The 13,784-nt window shown below is 37.3% G+C and overlaps 1 protein-coding gene across 2 annotated transcripts in view; it reads left to right on the forward strand.

The window, feature by feature from the left end:
• LOC127454460 (zinc finger protein ZFPM2-like) overlaps positions 1-13,784 on the forward strand; it is a 233,185-nt gene that overhangs the window by 122,744 nt on the left and 96,657 nt on the right. Inside the window, exon 3 of one of the 2 annotated variants that reach the window (XM_051721685.1) lies at positions 4,999-5,035. The exons of the other annotated variant lie outside the window; for it this stretch is intronic. Coding sequence (XP_051577645.1) covers positions 4,999-5,035 — 37 coding nt within the window. The remainder of the gene's footprint in view (positions 1-4,998; positions 5,036-13,784) is intronic. 2 annotated transcript variants of the gene reach the window in all.

Genomic DNA, 13,784 nt, shown 5'->3' on the forward strand with positions numbered 1-13,784 from the left:
GTAAATTGGGTTGCGAATGTCGTTTCATGTTGACTTCGTTCATTCATGGAACAAACAGGAAGACATGGTGCAACGGTCAAAAACATCAGTCTAGCACATGTTTACATAGAAAACTATCCCACAACAATTTCTCACCTGATCTCACCCCTTAAAGTAATAGTTCACCCAAAAAAGAAAACTCATAATTTACTCACCATTATCGTTCCAAACTACTTTTATGACACTTTTGGGTGTTTTTTAAGCTTTAATGTGAGGCACTGTCCACTGCCATTGTATTGAAAAGACAAGCTGTGATGTTTATTAAACATCTTCTTTTGTTTTCCACAAAAGAAAGAAAGTCATACGGGTTGGGAATGACATAAGGGTGAGTTTTTATTTCTGGGTGAGCTATTGCTTTAATTAATTTATTGTAATTCACAGCCAGACTAGTACTGCCTGAAGGGATACAAGGTCATGAGGTCACGACCTCATGGTATGGGGCATTTGAGATTTATTCTCTCTCTCTCTCTCTCTCTCTCTCTCTCTCTCTCTCTCTCTCTCTCTCTCTCTCTCTCTCTCTGAGGACACCTCACACCTGTCTTCAGCTCTATGACAGGAAACAAGGTGTGTGTGTGTGTGTGTGTGTGTTACCTCCTCACAGTGCAAGTGGCTCCCAAGGCCACAGCTGACTAGAGCTGAGATAATACATGCTCGACTTGATCTACAAGTGAACCTGACATTTCTCCCTTCTCCTCTTCTTCACGGCATGTCCCAAACAGGCAAACAGATAGGGAAGGCAAGCGATAAGTGGCCGCTGCATTGTGACTGAAGTGATGGCTATATAGTTTAGCACAATCAGGGCGAAGACACCGTTAAACAGCTTGTCACAATTCATGGTGTCAGGTTTGTGAATGATACATCCACATAGATGTTGTTTGACAAGAGCTATTTCCTTTCAGTTGGTGTAACAAACTGGATATTTTATTTTTATTTGAGTGAAAGCACCTTGAGGATTTTAAAGGCAGTATTTAAGATAAAGCAATAAGCCACGAGAGGCTGTGCGTAACAGTGATTTTAGTATTTTATTATGGGTATGGGGTGTTTTTAGGGACAACATGAAGCAGAGTAGCTAAAACCTCCTTAACTGTGGTAAAATTACAGTAACTGCCAAGCAACTTTGCACAGTAATATAGAAAGTGCGCTCAGAGGTGTGCATTTAGAGTATCTACTGCTCAAATATAATAATATAATTTATTATTTTAATAAATGTTTAAATATTATTATTTGAAAATTATAAATTATACATTTTATCAAATTTATCCAATTTACACTGGCGGCCAGAAGTTTGTAATAATGTACAGATTTTACTCTTATGGAAAGAAATTGGTACTTTTATTCACCAAAGTGGCATACTGATCACAATGTATAGTCAGGACATTAATAATGAAAAATTACAATTACAGTTTGAAAAAAAATGTTCAGAACTTCTTCAACTACTTCAAAGTGTTCTCATCAAAAAATCCTCCACGTGCAGCAATGACAGCTTTGCAGATCCTTGGCATTCTAGCTGTCAGTTTGTCCAGATACTCAGGTGACATTTCACCCCACGCTTCCTGTAGCACTTGCCATAAATGTGGCTGTCTTGTCGGGCACTTCTCACGCACCTTACAGTCTAACTGATCCCATAAATGCTCAATGGGGTTAAGATCCATAACACTCTTTTCCAATTATCTGTTGTCCAATGTCTGTGTTTCTTTGCCCACTCTAACCTTTTCTTTTTGTTTTTCTGTTTCAAAAGTGGCTTTTTATTTGCAATTCTTCCCATAAGGCCTGCACCCCTGAGTCTTCTCTTTACTGTTGTACATGAAACTGGTGTTGAGCGGGTAGAATTCAATGAAGCTGTCAGCTGAGGACATGTGAGGCGTCTATTTCTCAAACTAGAGACTCTGATGTACTTATCCTCTTGTTTAGTTGTACATCTGGCCTTCCACATCTCTTTCTGTCCTTGTTAGAGCCAGTTGTCCTTTGTCTTTGAAGACTGTAGTGTACACCTTTGTATGAAATCTTCAGCTTTTTGGCAGTTTCAAGCATTGGATAGCCTTCATTCCTCAAAACAATGATTGACCGACGAGTTTCTAGAGAAAGCTGTTTCTTTTTTGTCCTTTTTGACCTAATATTTACCTTAAGACATGCCAGTCTATTGCATACTGTGGCAACTCAAAAACAAACACAAAGACAATGTTAAGCTTCATTTAATGAACCAAATAGCTTTCAACTGTGTTTTATATAATGGCAAGGGATTTTCTAGTACCAAATTAGCAATTTAGCATGATTACTCAAGGATAAGGTGTTGGAGTGATGGCTGCTGGAAATGGGGCCTGTCTAGATTTGATCAAAAATGACTTTTTTTCAAATAGTGATAGTGCTGTTTTTTACATCAGTAATGTCCTGACTATACTTTGTGATCAGTTGAATGCCACTTTGGTGAATAAAAGGACCAATTTCCTTCCGAAACAACAAAATCTGTACATTATTCCAAACTTTTGGCCACCAGTGTAATTATTAATAATAAAGAATGGTTGTCTTTGTTATATTTTTGTCGCCACCATTTTATTAAAGGAATATTCCGGGTTCAACACAAGTTAAGTTCAATCGAAAGCATCTGTGGCATAATGTTGATTACCACAAAAATTTATTTTGACTTGTTCCTCCTTTAAAAAAAGCAAAAATCTGGGTTGCAGTGAGGCACATAGTGGATGGGGCCAATAAACGTTTAAATACTTACAGTTTCAAAAGTATAGCCACAAGATGTAAACAATATGCGTGTTAACATGATTTTAGTCTGAAAATAACATACAAACCTTTTTTTTGTGTGAAATGATATCAAATTTTTACAACTTTTTGCCATGACGTTGTAATGCTGCAAACCCTAAAATGACTGTAAAAGCGATGATTTAAACAACTTAACAGCTCAAATAATCCATGAATTTTAACAGCTCAAATAATCCATGAATTTTAACAGAAGAATTAAAGTACTTTTATAAAACTATAAGCTTCACATTTCTGTCTTTATACCACCCAAAAATTGACCCCATTCACTTCCATTGTAAGTGCCTCACTGTAACTTTGATTTTGCTTTTTTTAACTAAACTTGTATTAAACCCAGAATATTCCTTTAAAGCAATGTAATGTCAAAGCAAAGTTCATGGCACCGTTCTCTGGCAACATCACGTAATTTGCGGAAACAAATTCCATCAGCCCTGCTTGTTTTATGATACATTTATGAGTCATTATACTCTTTATAGTTGTTTCAAAATTACTGGTCATAATGTTTGGTATAAATAGACGTCTTGTCAGATGTTTTGGTTTGGGAAGCAATGTTTTTTACTGAAGCACCCTAAATTTTGATATTTTGCATAACCTCAATCAAATCTGAATTAGCAGGAAACAACATAAGTTTGTCTACAGTGTTGTCTCCCTCGGTTTGCACCGCGTCTTTGCCAAAGGTGTTGCAATACGCCATGGCAGAATCCACGGCAAAGACCAAGTGAGGAAAACTAGCACAAAGGAGAGGAGTTTGAGCGATGCCAGCTGCTTTGCCATCTGTCACTGTCAAGACTCCACTTGTGGGACTCTGAAACAACTTCCATGAAAAGTAGCCGAGATAATCCACAATAGTTTTCACTTGCAATCTCGATTCCCCTGTTGGAATTCAACGTTCTGCTGTGCGAAGCGGAGATGGTTAATTGGTGGTAAAATCGAGGAGACATTGGCTGTCCTTTCACATTTCATTTTGAAGTGTGCAATGAGTCTTGGCAACCGATTCTGAAATTGTTTTTCAAGTGAATAAACGTGTGATATACTGTCTAGTTTAGAGCTTTGTGCCATGTTCGGTTGTGCTTTAGTAAATGTAGTGGATGAGCAGCTATTTTATTTTTTTTTCTAAGTGAAACTTGTAACCCAAAATCTGGGGATTCTTTATTCTCTCGCATAGGAGTTCCTTGATGAGGGTTTCAGTCCCTAAAATCTATGATTCTGTGATCTTCAGATTTGTTGAAAAAGAGGCTGCAGTAAGCTATATGAGGTTATTTCACTTAGGATCTTCCATACAATGAAAGTGAAGCGTGACTTAGGCTAACATTCTGCCTAACATCTCCTTTTGTTTTCCACAAACTAAAAAAAGTCATACAATATGGGTCTTCCCAATTCCTCTGAGCTACATCACCCTATGACTAAAACCCTACTCACTTCCTCCCAGGCAAGAGGCCATAACCGATGGTCCACATATCATCTCGCCTTCTCTTTTGTCACAAATGCTCATCAAATGAATCCAGATGGAGGAGCAGCACCAAATGAAAGTATTCAGTGTGAAAACTGCAGATTTTTTTGCTACGGTCATCTGGTGCGCTATCTCAGAAGCCTTTTGTGAGATAGAAATGCTTGATAGAGGCTGTAGGAGTCTGGACAGCGTCTGGCTGTCTGGCCTGGTGGTCTAGAACATTAGGCGAGGGTGTTTGAACTTGTCAAAACAGGAAAATTAGTCCAAGGGGTCGTCAGTAAACTAATTGGGTAACAAAGAGCATACACAGACCTACAAACCCTTCCTTTAGTAGTTGGTGTGCAAAGACTCTGATAAGACAGTTCATGGCTAATGCATTTGGAGGGGATGAGTTCACTCGTATTTATTTACCTATGACTCAATATCACTGGGCTCTTGGATAGGTTTGCGAAGGCCCTTTTTCTAAAACTCAAATCATGTTGCACTTTAATGCTGTTCCAGTAAGATTATGCAAATGTTTGCCACTTCTGTAGGACCATAAAGAAAACTTATGCAGAGCATTAATAAAAATAAATATAAAACACAGTTCATAATCCATTTTACCTCAAGAATGTGACATGCTTCTGAGTGAAACAGGATATTGAACAAGAAACTTTTATTGTATGGAAAACAGTGGAATGGAAGTGAATGGTGACTAAGACTAACATCCTACTGAACATCTCCTTAATTGTGTTCCACAGAAGAAAGAAAGCTATACAAGCTTGGAACAACATGAGGGTGAGTAAATGATGACTGAATTGTAATTTTTGGGGGAACTATCCTTTTAAAAATGTAAATATAGTCCATTTAGATTTTAAACAGTTTATTCATGTAAATTCACATTGATTGTTTCAGAATTTCGGAAGTTATACCATATCTGATCATGTATTGTTATTAACAGCAAAGAATGCTTCTGAAAAAGAGAATAATCTTCACAGTGCAGGGTGGCTGTCACTGGTGGTGCACATTTGCCTTTTTTCATGTTGCCTGCCAAATTGCGTTTGGTTGCCCAGCAGATGCCACCTGCCTCCTGAGCCTCCAGGCATGTAGATATCTGTACAGGTGTACAGGATGTACAGAGAACACCTTGTTATTTGCCCCAATAGCTGCTTCTTGCTGTAGGAGTTGACCGCAAGTTGCATGCAAAGATCAAAGAAGACAGCAATTGGATTCAAAGTGGAAATTTACATTGAAATAGGCAGATCTATGAAGAAGGCATGCCATTTCACAAGCTGAATCTAAGCACAAGAGCAGGGCATGTTCCTCTGCCTTCTAGACATTATTACAATGCAAAGCAACCCTCTTATGAATTCAGCGTTGCCGTGTCCTCTTCCAATAATATGCATGCGAGTTGTGCACAAAGTGCATTGAATTTCGCACAAACCGGGGAATCTAACACTGTACCTTTGCTTTCAAGTCTGGTTGAATTTGTTCAGGTTGTGTGGCTGTTTTCGTTCTCTGTAATTTCAGTCTAATTTTGGCACGCTCTTGTTGCATCTACACAATGGCGGTTGCTTTCTACTAAACATATTGATGTACTGTATATTAAATTAGGGATTTCAAAAAGTACAAGAACTTTGTCTCCAAATTGACAATTTAATGCAAAAAAATTTAGCAATACCACTCTTTCTACAGCATAGGTAGTAATGAGTACCAACTCAATTCAGGTCCCAAGTGCTGTCTGACTGACAGGTGACTGCATGCATTTGAACGCTCAAATGTGTAATAAAGTGGCTATATGCATTAACATTTGGTCCAAATAGCCATCTTGATGAGGTATTAATATAAACACAGTTATTTTTTTATGTGAATGTAAACAGGAAGGACAGAAAATCAGTTATGCTACATAATATCGGATCTATGCATTAGGCTTCCAGTGTAAATGCAGCATAATAGGCCTGTTTTATTATCGCCTCACTATTTACTATGGCGTAATATTAATTATACAACAATATTGACAAAAAAAAAAAAAGAAAACCTCTCACAGCTCTTTGCTGGATAACTGGAATTCCAGGAAGGAATTCCAGATTTATCTTAACGATTCCTGCTCTTTAACAATTCCATTCACAATTCTTTTATCACTCTGGAGGAAGAAATATTTGGACAAAATAAATGCAACCTTTACTGTATGTACTAGGACCTACTGCCCCCAAACGGCTGATACCAAAAGACTATCATTCCTTCTTGTCATAGAACAGATTCTTGCAGGTGTGATTACAGAGACTTATTAATTTTATTATATTTATTAATTATTTTTGGCATAAAATATCAACAATTACAGCAAAACTCAATGTGCATATTAAACTACACATTGTAACTGTTGTGTAAATTGAATGTAAATCACTCTACCAACCAGCTACAACAAAACAACAACAATAGTCATAGGAGTTAAAACTATATACATTTTTAAAAAAACAATTATTATTTTTGTACATAAGTTCCCTTGTTTTGACCAAACATACATAATTTATTCAAGCACAATGACTTATGGGTATTCCACACAGCTGCAATTTTCTACTTGATCATTTTAAGTTAGAAGTACTCGAAGCTAAATTTTAAAGAACGTATATACTGTATTTGAGTTATGATTCCAAAATGTGACATTTCAGGTACTGTTTAATTAAGACCACTTAAATGTTTTTTATTAATGACAACTTTAGGGTATAGAGAGTAATAGTAACTTAATTAAAACTAGTAAGAATAGTAAAAAATTAAGCTTAAGTTGAGTTTTTTTGTTTTACACTTTGAGATAACTATTAGTATGTACAGTCAAAAGAACCGGATCATATGAGTCAGTCGTTATGGAATCAGGTTAAACTGGTTGCGCTGCTGAATAGCAATGCAGAAAACATAGACAGAGTATTTTAGAACGATGTTCAGTCCACACGGGCGAAACAATGCTCGTTCGAGAATTGTTAACTAAAGGAAAGTCATGAAAATCACCCGGTTCCAGTGTTTTTAAAAAATGGATGGTTCACGGTTTCCAACCCTAAATGTATTATATTTAAGTTGTTTTATTCTACATTTAATTAGGCTATATTGTATCAGTATCTAAATGTTTGCTGAATGTTTACAGAAAAAGTGCAGGTTACTGTTTATGTTCATTCTATTTTGAGAATTAATGTATTTATTTTTTTTTTTTAAAGGAATGTGTTAAATAGCATATTGGTTTTCGCTGTGGCATCGCAATTTGTTTCGAGGATCTTCAAATTTCACTGGTATTAGTATCAACTATTTTGGAAATTTTGGTATCATGACAACCCTTCATTAAAGGGATAGTTCACCCAAAAATGAAATTTCTGTCATCATATACTCACCTTCATGTTGTTCCAAATGTGAAATGCAAAAGAAGATGTTAGGCAGTATGTCTAACCATTCAATTTTCATTGCATGGAAAAATAAAATAATTAATTAAATAAAGGAACAACTCAAGGGTGAGTAAATTATGACAGAATTTTCATCTTTGTTTAAACGATACCTTTAAGTGCAATTTTTTTTAGCGCTGTAGCTCTATAAAAATAGCCCACTGTAGTACTGTATCGCTGAGTCCATGTGCTAATGAAGTCCCAACCAGCCCTCTCTGACTGTGAGATTCAGCCCTATAGGAGAGACAGACAGACAGGATGAGCTTGTGTCCTGGAAGCTAAGTGCTCATTAAACCAGATGGCATTAGAGCAACCTTTCTGTGCCTGATGCTTGAAAATATCAAGAGATGAAAATATAGGAGTATTAATACTACCCCTCATATTTTAAACTCATCAGCCTTTTTTATTTTAGTCAGGAATGAAATAAAGACTGATAACGGATAATCAGATGAGATGTTCCATAGTCAAGATCAGGAAATGGCCATTTAATGGCAGTAAAATGCGACATGTCAAAGCAAACAAGAACTGACAGCTGCACATTTATACAAAACTTGTTCAGTTGATGGGGAAATAGCATGTTACAGCCATGATATCGCAGTACAACATGACAGTTGTTCGTAATCTCTATTAAAATCCATTGTAATCAGTGTAGAGTCAATTTTTATGTTTATTTTAGGCATTGTTTAGGGGGTAAATAGGACATTTTTCCTTCTCAGAATAGATTGCGATTAAATCAGCATGAAGTTGAATGTTTTTAGGCAAGGTGATTTTGAATAAATATGCATGGTTCCTATAGCAACAACGAACACTGCGAAACGATAGGCCCGAGCGAACCTCAATGTGTGTTCCTTAAAAGATTGGTAGAGCCGCAGTGATTCTCAATTTAATCGATTTCAAACGAAAAAGTCAATTTAACAAAGTTGAAAAGAGAAAGCCACGGCGAGGAGAGGAGGGGGCAGGGGGCTGAAAGCATTCTTTTGCACTCAAGCAGTAAACTAACTATGGCACGCGGGCTGAGATTTCTTCCCCATTATCTCCCACCTCACATTTGCTCTTAGGCAAGCAGTTTAAAAGCAAAGCGATTGAGCCAGTGATCCAATTTGAAATGCAGAAATGATTAGAGCAGCTTGCCTCATTTCATATCGAAACTCTCTGATTTATGACAGGGCAGGCGCCAAGATCTATCTCCAAAGGGAATTAGTGTGCAATTTCTCTTTTTGCATATTTCCGTTATTTAGCCTCCCAATAGCAGATGCTCGCTTGAAGAAAAAAAAACAGCAAAGAAGAATAAGGCACCAATGAGGAGGTATCTTTTCATTTTAGATGATGAAACCACTGCCATTTTAAAAGAGGAGGCTGGAACGGATGACAAACATGGGAATATATTTTCTGGGCGAGATAGTGATTTTGAAAATATGGGCTTTATTTAGTTTATCAAACAGCACATGAAAAGGAAAAACATTGGGGTTTATTTTTAGAGAATCCATAATTTCACATGGATGCATGTGAAGGGGATTTGGACATTTAGTGTGTGCAACACCCCCCACCAACTTGCCCGTCCAGCATGCCCTAGGAAATATTAATACGCTGAGATAACGAGGGCTGCGGGAAAATCTGCCTTAATGAAATTTCCAGTTGACCACATGCAATTTGTTTCATCATGGCGAACAACTAATTGAAGTCGGCGTATCTAAGGTCTGTTATGTTGTAAACAGAGTCTTAGAGCAGGTCTAGTCCTGTTATCCTCATCTTCAGTCTCCACCTCTGCATCTTGAACCCTGGCACAGGTCAGCCTGACCTACAGAGTCATGTATTTACTGTATATGAGAGGAGTGTTCTGTCAGAAATTATATATATATATATATATATATATATATATATATATATATATATATATATATATATAATTTTTAATTCATATAATATTTTGAAGTGTAAAGTGTCTGCTTAATACATGTGAGAACAGAATATTGAAATGGTCCCTTCCAGAGATGAGCTATATATATAACTCATTTCATATGTTTTTATTTGGAGTGTTTATCATAATCAAGGAGTGAGATGTGAGACATCCATATGTGACCTTTTTTTTTTTTTTTCTGACTGCCAGTACACTTACACTTACAAAAAGAATGAAATGTGCTAAATCACTTTAGTAAATTTAAGGCTTTAAAGCAAAATGTATAACACACTTTTAATCTTGTCCTGCTCACTGTAATTGCACAAACGAAGAGTATATAGTGTGGAGACCTTCCCACAATCTCGGGAGCTGATGTCTGGTTGCCCTGTGAGCTGTAAGGCAGGTTTGAGCATGTCCAGGACCGTGGCAGCAGTCAGCAGCGCTATCATTAGCCGTTGTTTACACACAAGCCTGAAGTCAGGGTGGCTCACAGTGTCACCAGCCACTTTCTTCTCTCCACCTCCTTCAGCTGATCAGAGGATCAGGGTATCAAGGCCGGATTAGCAACGACTTGGGATTTGTGTGATTGGTTAATTTATTGCGGCAATGGCAGGTCTTTCATCTATGGTAACATTTAATCAGCTGCCGCCACACAGGCTATTACAGGTTAGCTTCTTTCTGCGGGCCTCTGCGCCACTGCCATCAGCTCCATCACAATTCCCTCTGAAATTTCCAAATTATCTGTAACAGGCTTTAGTGGCTCCGTAATAAAAATTAGAGCTGATTCCTGATAGAAGCTTTCGCTCGTATCGGGTCAATTATAAATAGTACAGCCGCAGCTCAGAAAGAGGTGGAAGAGAGGGGGGAAAAAGGGAAAGGGAAGGGGAAAAAAATCCAACTCTGAAGGATGTTAGCCAGGAACTTATCGGCAGCCCCTGCTTCCCTGCTCTGATCCAAATCCGACCAGCTGTAAATTTATATTAGATTGTATCACATAGGACCTAAGTCGTGGAAAATCAATGAAGGTTATCTTTTATGTTGCTGCAACTTGTGGAAATATTGATTTTCATTTTATAGCGAATTTGGAGCATCAGTTTATAATCACTTGTTTGCTGACTACACTGTTTTGGTCACTGTATCTCTTACACATGGAGAGAGAGAGTGAGAGGAAACTAATGGAGGGAGTCCAGACATCTATTACTAACACAGCACCTCGGGTGAAGGTCTTAAATCAAGCATTACGTCAGCATCTGTCAGTAAATTACAGAAACATCGGTTCATTTTTGGTTGGCATACCAAAGCATTATCTACAGTTTTATTATGTGTGCATTAATTTGCAACCTATTTTTGTCAAGTTCTGTTTTTTATGTACCAAAACCAACCTGGAGGAGTGTTTATGTTAACATATTTTGGCAGAGTTAGAGGCAACCTTTGATTTTCAGATGTTTTAAAAACCTCTTGGTATGAAAAATAACAGATTGCATGTTTTTCATTTTACTTAATATTTACCTTGATGAGTGTTTATTTGAACATATTTAGAGTCTGTCTTTTCAATTTTTAGATGTTTTAAAAGCATTTTGATGACCCCTGGAGTTTGCTAGTTCGCTAGTTCGTATCCCAGGGCGTGCTGAGTGACTCCAGCCAGGTCTCCTAAGCAACCAAATTGGCCCGGTTGCTAGGGAGGGTAGAGTCACATGGGGTAACCTCCTCGTGGTCGCTATAATGTGGTTCGTTCTCAGTGGGGTGTGTGGTGAGTCGAGCGTGGTTGCCACGGTGGATGGCGTGAAGCCTCCACACACGCTATGTCTCCGTGGCAATGCGCTCAACAAGCCACATGATAAGATCCGCGGGTTGACGGTCTCAGACGTGGAGGCAACTGGGATTCGTCCTCCGCCACCCGGACTGAGGCGAATCACTACGCGACCACGAGGACTTAAAAAAAAGCACACTGGGAATTGGGCATTCCAAACTGGGAGATAAAAGGGGGAAAAATCAAAAAAAAAAAAAAAAAAAAAACATTTTGAAGCAAACAAACATAGTCTCATGACTATTTGTACAATAGCTCATACGAAGACGTACAACTGTTATTCCCATTGAGACAAACCAATCAACAAACTGAATTTTAAATCAATACAATACAGGCATCACATTTTAGATAGCTTCCTAATCAAGGAAACGTCAGTGAACAAATTGTGTTCATTGGTTGGTTCATTTTTCTGTATGGGGAATAAAAGTATGTATGTATTTGTACAAGCCAGCTCACAATTTCTTATGATTTTTCCATCTGATTTACTGTACGAATTATTACGAACATTACTACCAAACAATAACAGATAACATAAAATACTATATTTTTTAAATAATTGTCAGTTTAGAGGACAGGACGGGAATTTTTATTTTTTTTCTAAAATAGTTTTGCGTGTTTTCACAATAAGTTTTACGTGCCCTAACAATTGTTTGCGTTACCTCGCAATAAGTTTTGCATGCCCTCGCAATAGTTTCACGTGTCCTCGCAATAGTTTGCGTTCCTTCGCAATAAGTTCTGGGTGCCCTCGCAATAGTTTGTGTACCCTCAAAATAAGTTCTGCTTGCCCTCGCAATAGATTGCATAGACTCCCATTAAGTTTTGCTTGCCCTCGCAATAGTTTTATGTGCCCTCTCAATAGTAGGCATACCCTCGCAATAAGTTTTGCGTGCCCTCACAATAGTTTGTGTACACTCGCAATAAGTTATGCGTGCCCTCACAATAGTTTGCGTACCCTCGCAATAAGTTCTGCATCCTCACAATAGTTTGCGTACCCTCGCAATAAGTTCTGCGTGCCCTCGCAATGGTTTGTGTACACTCCCCTTAAGTTTTGCTTGCCCTCGCAATAGTTTTATGTGCCCTCTCAATAGTAGGCATACCCTCACAATAAGTTCTGCGTGCCCTCACAATAGTTTGTGTACACTCGCAATAAGTTCTGCATCCCCTCGCAATAGTTTTGCATTCCTTTGCAATACATTTGCCATGGTTTTACTACAGTAACTATATTTCAACCATGATATTTGTAGTGAAACCATAGTGGTAATACAGGAAAATGAAAACTATGGTAAAAAAAAAAAGAAAGTCATAATTTTGTGATTATTATGGTTTTACTTTATAAATACCATATTTTAACTATGATTTTACTATAGACATATTGTAGACTGTAGTAACCACAGTTTTTGGTAGAAATCATTAGAATAAATATTGTAGTAACCATGTGTGTAGTAGGCTAACCATGTTTTGCTTTTGTTTTTTGGCAGGAAACCATGGATTTACTATAGTAATATTGTAGTAACTATGTTTTTTTTTTTTGGCGAAAACCATGCTTTTAATTCAGTATACTGTATCCATATTGTAATCATGGTTTTACTATAGATTAACCATAGTAATTCTTGTGGTTACTATGGTTTTACTACAAATACCACAAACTATTGCAAGGGAACGCAAAACTTATTGTGAGGGCACGCAAACTATTTCAGAAAAAAAATTCCCGCCCTGTCCTCTAAGGGGCAGTAACTATAAGATGCAAGGTATCGCAAAGGAAGTGTTTCAGAAAGAGCAACTCTATGGCCATTTTCGGAATTTGTAGCGTACTACCATACTACTCATAATAATATTGCAGTATGCAATTTGTATAGCCTACTTTGAGCAGTATTCAAATTTTCTGTTAAATTTGCCTAAATGTGCAGGGTACAAGTGCAGGGTACATGTGGTACGCTACATGGAATACTGTACTCTATAATGCAATTTTCTTAACTTGACCTTCCATTTCCAGTGTGACGAATGAACTAGAAGTAATATTGATTGTAATTTTTTGGATCAGTATTTGAATTGGACTGCCAAAAATTAAATTCTTACACAGAATTTGATTAAACTACTAAATCATTTCCAAAATGATAACTGGAAGCCACTTGCATGAATTGCAGTGAGATCATATGACAACAATATGGCAACTATTTGAAACGTTTATCTTTGCATACTGCATACTTGCATGCAATGCAATGAGATAATGTGACAACAATGAAGCTATTTGAAACGTTTATCATTGCATACTGCATACTGTTTCACTTACTTGTTTTGAAATAACAGTAGTATGCAGGATATACTGTGCAGTATGCAGTAGTATTGCATTCTGAAAATAGCCTATATATAATACTGTTGAATGGTAGGATTTGAGATGAATAATATCTTGTTTGATAC

This window comes from Myxocyprinus asiaticus, chromosome 16 (assembly GCF_019703515.2).
Source record: "Myxocyprinus asiaticus isolate MX2 ecotype Aquarium Trade chromosome 16, UBuf_Myxa_2, whole genome shotgun sequence".
NCBI classification, from domain to species: domain Eukaryota; kingdom Metazoa; phylum Chordata; class Actinopteri; order Cypriniformes; family Catostomidae; genus Myxocyprinus; species Myxocyprinus asiaticus.